The sequence below is a fragment of the Stegastes partitus genome, unplaced genomic scaffold (genome assembly GCF_000690725.1).
Source record: "Stegastes partitus isolate 25-593 unplaced genomic scaffold, Stegastes_partitus-1.0.2 Scaffold1152, whole genome shotgun sequence".
NCBI lineage: Eukaryota > Metazoa > Chordata > Actinopteri > Pomacentridae > Stegastes > Stegastes partitus.
In genome coordinates, this window is record NW_007578883.1 from 41,701 (window position 1) to 47,173 (window position 5,473).

The window sequence follows — 5,473 nt, forward strand, 5'->3', positions numbered from 1 at the left end:
GTGTGTGTGTGTGTGTCGGCCGCTTTGTGCTTTTTATATTCGTCCAATTACTGAGACAAAAGGCCGGTTCTGTTCTGACCCAGTATGAGGCTGCTGCAGCTGAACAGTGAATATGTGTGAAGTGACGTTATCTCATTTAAATACAATAAAAGTACGTTAACGTTACAACTAAACCGTGTTCATGAAAACACACAATTGTGACGTGGACCCTTTTAGTTTGTGTCTCGTTTTATATCATTAACATCATAAATCTGATTAAACTGGTTATTATTAATTTAGCAAAACAGGGAAAATCTGTGAAATACCAGCAAAAAAAAAAACATTTTAAAATTGTTCATTTACATACTTGTTCATCAAACATCTGTAAATAAAACAAAATGTTATTTCTGCTGATTTAAAACTGTGTTGTTGTGTGTGTGGATGTTCTGTAAAGTTCTGATCTGTTGGTTTTCTGTAGCTAACGTATGAACTAAAGTATTTTTCTGTGATTGTTAGTTTAACTGAATCCCTGAAACGAGAGCGTTCAGCTCCTCCAGCGTCGGCTGCTTCAGCCGGAGGTCCATCTGCTCCTATCAGAGCCTCCTGGTAACCAACAGTCCAACGTGATGACAAAGAAAAGCATCAGATCTTCTCGCTGGAGCAGCTGGAAGCTTCTGAGCGATGCTGTGACGGTGATCCAGAGATGAGGTGACCTCTGGCCTGAACGTGGCCTGTGCTCAGGAATGTGGGGCTCCTCGGCTAATTGTGAGGATCTCTGTGTGTCGCGTACACGCCACGGCGGCCTGGAGGCTCCCGCCGCCGGCCGCCGCCTTCGCACCGCGGCGGGAAATCCACAAACGGACAAACAGTGACAAGCAGCCGCCAGATTCCTGCAGACGGAGCAGCAGCAGGCCGAGAGGCTCCGACAGAACCGCACGGAAACACCAAGCGATGCTCGGACAGTCAGAAGATCAGATCTGGTGGGTTTTCATGTATCTAAGGTCGTCGCTCTGAGGTCACATGACAGCGACACATGTGGACCGAAACCAGTAAACCAATTAAAACACAAACAATTAAAAGTAAACGAAGGGCAACATTAGAAATAAATCCAGAACACTGGTGTTAAGGACAACGACTGTCATCTGACACCAGAACCAGAACAATGAAGCTACTGGTACCAGTTAGTTCCTGTAGCTACTGACATGAGTCGGTTAGTTTCCTTCATTAAGACTCTGCCGGGTCGAGCTGAGACGGACTAGAGTCCAGTTTTAATCCAGAATGTGTCAAATGTTCAGTTAAATCCCAACAGAACCAACCTGCAGGCTCCTGACCCCCATACTGGTTCTGGTCCTACTCAGTGACTTGCTGTTGTTTTCTATCTGATGCTGTGTTTATTCTCAGGTTCTGGTTCTGGTTCTGGATCACAGTGACGACACACAGACAGGAAGGAGAGATTTAACTCATCAATAATCGATCAATAGAGACCCAGAGACTGAACCATGTCAGCTATCAGCCCCCATGTCCAGCCCATCCTGACCCGGACCCGTCCAAAGTTCTGGTATCTTGAACCAGATCCAGGACAAGTCAGACTTAAATGTCTTGAGCTGAACTAAACCTGCAGCTGGATCTCACACATCTGTGACCAGGTACCGGTGGAGACGCTGCCCTGGAGCAGAACCTCTGAGCTGTGAGGACCTGCAGCCGTCCGCGGGCCTGCTGGTGTCGCTGAGCCCGCGGCGCCGCTCAAAGGCCAGAATCCAGCGAAGCTCCACGTCTGATTCAGTGTCAAAGCCTTTCAACACAAACAGCCGCAGGTTGAACCAGCGACCCGGTCGGCTCCAGGAGGAACTGAACGTCCTGGCTGGGTGGAACCGTGTCGATCGGGTCCGACATCAGCATTCAGCCGGCGCTCCTTCCAAACCATTAAGCTTCAGCTGCAGTTTCCAGAGCCGGAGGGCAGCGCTCTGCTCGTTTTCCACTTTTCTACACGAGAGCAGCTCGTCTCCATGGAGACCTGAGCAGCCCATAATGAGCAGCCCATAATGAGCCCAACCCGTCCCCGACCCACTTCCTCACAGCTGCTGAACAGGATCTACAGCGAATGTTCCGTTCATGGAGCAGATTCATTCAGCTTCACCTCACTGCAGCTCTGAGATCCAAAGTCCAGACCGCTGGTACCACCGACACTCACCGGGTCGCTGTCAGACTCTTGGATCAGGTTCGAATCAGAACTTCATGATCCAGGACCAGTCAGAACCGTTTAAACGGTGTGTGTTAAATACAGAACTACTGGAACCATGTCCTATTGGAGGGTTCTGAAGGGTGAGCTCAAACTGGACCCGGTCTGGACCCGGTCTATATCAGAACAAACTGTCTAACGTTCTGACATGTTGCTCCAGGAAACACATCCTGAACACTGGGTGTCAGATGAAGAACCTCAGTGGAGGGACGGTGCAGAACCAGAACAGAACATCTAGCTGTGGAGGTTCTGATGGGTCTCCTGCATCATGGAGATCATGGAGACCTTCCTGGACCTTCATGTCAACACCTCTGCTCACGACAGCAGCGGGTGAACAGAACTTTCCTCTCCGTCTTCATCCAGGTCCTGGACCTCTGGACTCTGCTGGGAACTGAGCCCAGCTGGTTTCTGCTTCAGTTCTGTCCTATGAATGGTCACAACCAACAGGAGGCACAGAAGGTTCTGTCCAGTCGGGTCCCAGAGGCGCCTCAGAGCCTTGAAGGACGGACCGGTCGCTAATTGGTTAATTACTGAGTGACATCTGACAGGCGGTTCGGTTTGTAAAAGGTGTTTGTTAAACGATGTCATCGTTCTGATCCGTCTGAGCCGGCTCGTCTGACACGTTAACATTCACCTCATCAGAACCACCGACTGGAAACAGAACCACTGAGTGTCCGACTAACCGTCCAATCAGAGCTCAGAATCACAACAATCACATCCTTCAACAAAAAGCAATAAATCACCTGTTTGCTAAAAACCAGATTATATTAAAAATAAAAATTCTGCATTTCTCAACGAACCGAGGAGCTGTGAGTGACCCGGCTGGGCCCAACGGACCCCAGACTAAAAATCAGAGACTTCAGCTGAACTGCAGGAAGTGTTTCCACAGAACAGGTCAGCAGGTCAGCAGGTCAGCAACCAGTAAGTCCAGCTGAAGGTTGGATGTTTCTCTGACTTCCATCCTCCTGAGTTCTTCTTCTTCTTCTTCTTCTTCTTCTTCATGCTGCTCTGCAGGACTTTATGTTGCAGATAAACATGAAGCACAGAGAAGATAAATGAGAAGATAAATGAGAAGATAAACGAGAAGGTAAACGAGAAGATAAATGAGAAGAAAGCTGCTCTGAGTTCAGACCAACGACTCATCTGCTGATTATTTGCTGTTAACGGACCCGACCTCTGGTCTGTGACCCGGTTCTGTCCAAAAACACTCAGTGCAGTTTCACAGAGGAGGACAGAAGCAGAAAAGATCACTTTAAGGAGAACATTCTGACGTTTCTTCCTCTCAAACGGACCCAGACTGACCGATGACCACAAACTGGTTCTGGTCCTGACCCGAAGCCGTCAGATGGTCAGACTGCTGCTGGACCCGTCCACAGACCTGTTGCTCTGATCAGAGCTCTGTGGTTCCGATGGGCTCCTCTGCTCTGATCTCTGAGGGTCACAAAGTTAGAACCCAGCAGAACATGTGGTCCCAGTCCAGAGAGTTCTGGTTAATGTGCTCCACGCTGGACGAATTAAACGGTCACGAGGCGCCTCCAGCACCACGTCCTGGACTCAGCATGTGACGGACTCACCGAACTACTCTGGACAACACGCTCACTGCGGACGAACCGGGTTCGAGTTCGGGTTCGGAGAGGAGCCGGACCCGCGCTGCCGGCCTGCTCCGATCCCCGCCCTCGCGTCGCTACTCACCCTCCAGGGTCACCTCCTTGCCCGCCTTCTTGAGCGCCTGCACCGCCAGGTCGTGGGTCGCCTCCCGGAGGTCGTTTCCGTTCACCGACAGGATCGCGTCGCCCACCCGCAGCGCCCGGCTCTGGTCGGCGGCGAGTCCCGGGAAGATCTTGGAGATGAGGATGGGCATCCGGTTCTCGCGGCCCCCCTTGATGCTGATCCCCAGCCCGCCGGACTCCTGCTTCACCACCCGGACCTTCCGCACCGCCTCCGACGAGCCGTCCTCGCCCTGCCGCGACCCGAAGCTGGAGCCCGGGCTGCCGTAGCTGGACCCGGGGCTGCCGAAGTCGGAGCCGTTATTCGGGTACTTCCCGGGGCTGCTGAGCGCGTAGCCGCCGCCGCCGCCGCCGCCGCCGTCGTACGGAGCCCGGCTGCCGCCCCCCCGCCCCGGGCTGCCGCTGCGCCCCCGGCCGCCGTGGTTCTGGTTCTGGTTCTGGAGCGGGTCCGGGGCGGAGGGCGGACCGCGGGCCCCCGGACTCGCCCCCGGGTCGTTTCCGTTCGACATGCCATTTCGGAGGCCCGCCGCGGAGCCGCCGTAGTCCCAGTGGTTGGCCCCCGGCGCGGCCGCCTCCGCCTCGGCCGTCAAAGTCAGCGTTTCTCGGGTGAGTTCGGCGGCCACTCGGATCCAGCGGTCGCGGAGCAGGAGGTCCAGCTGGCCGTTCTTGTCCGCTCGGGTCCAGACTGCCATCCCGGACGGTGCTGCTCCGGGCCGCGTCACTCTGAACTCATCACAACTTTTCTCTTCTTCAGCGCGCGCTCAGGCGGCGACGGGAGGCAGCTCCGGCCCGCGGCACCGACACACCCACCGCCGCCGTGCCTGCGGGGAGAGGGGGGGAGAGCACCGAGGGAGCCCCGGGGAGCAGGGAGGCCACCGGAACGGAACAACTGGCGGCGATGGGCCAGCCCCGCTCGGCTTGTTGTCGAGTTTAAGGCGCTAAAGCTGCACAACTTCCACCGCAAAGCTGGACGCAGTGAGAGCGGACGGGCCCGCCGCGCCCTTTCAAAATAAAACACAGAGTAACGAAAACAACATGTGGAAAACAACCAGTTTCATTTATGACTAAAACCAGCATCACACAGAACTCATTCACTGTCAAAAAGTGCTGAAAAACAAACAAACAAATAAATAAATTCACAAGTCAAAAGTTTGAAGCTACAGTTATGAGATTTATTTTTACTGAAGTCAAAAAAGTTTTTTTTAGAAAAAGTCAAATATTTGAGTGAAAAGTCTGAAAAGTGACAAAAGTGAATATTTTGAGGGTGAACATAGAGAGCTGACAAATCAAAAGGAAGAGTGAAAAATTCAAAAACCTCAAGTCAAAAATGTGACTCCAGAAAAACCTGGTCGTTTGTCTCTGGTAAGTAAAAAAGCAATTTAAAAAAGAAGTAGTTTGTTTTTTTAAATTATGAGGGAAAACATTCGAATTTCAAGTCACCAAGTCTAGAAGTAAAATATACATATATATATATGAATAAAAGTAAAATAAAATTTAAAAAAGATAATAATCAGGTATTTTTTAAGTC

The 5,473-nt window shown here is 51.8% G+C and overlaps 1 protein-coding gene and 1 long non-coding RNA gene across 2 annotated transcripts in view; one reads left to right on the plus strand and one right to left on the minus strand.

Moving 5' to 3' along the window:
* The window catches only part of sntb2 (syntrophin, beta 2), a 29,224-nt gene extending 24,503 nt beyond the window's left edge, over nucleotides 1-4,721 (minus strand). Inside the window, exon 1 of the mRNA XM_008296797.1 lies at nucleotides 3,911-4,721. Within this exon, the coding sequence (XP_008295019.1) occupies nucleotides 3,911-4,637 (727 nt within the window). The 5' untranslated portion in view covers nucleotides 4,638-4,721. The remainder of the gene's footprint in view (nucleotides 1-3,910) is intronic.
* LOC103368415 (uncharacterized) lies at nucleotides 4,467-4,979 on the plus strand. Its single transcript, XR_520773.1, has 2 exons — nucleotides 4,467-4,551; nucleotides 4,700-4,979. It is a non-coding gene; the product is annotated as an uncharacterized LOC103368415 (long non-coding RNA).
* The last annotated feature ends 494 nt before the right edge of the window (nucleotides 4,980-5,473 follow it).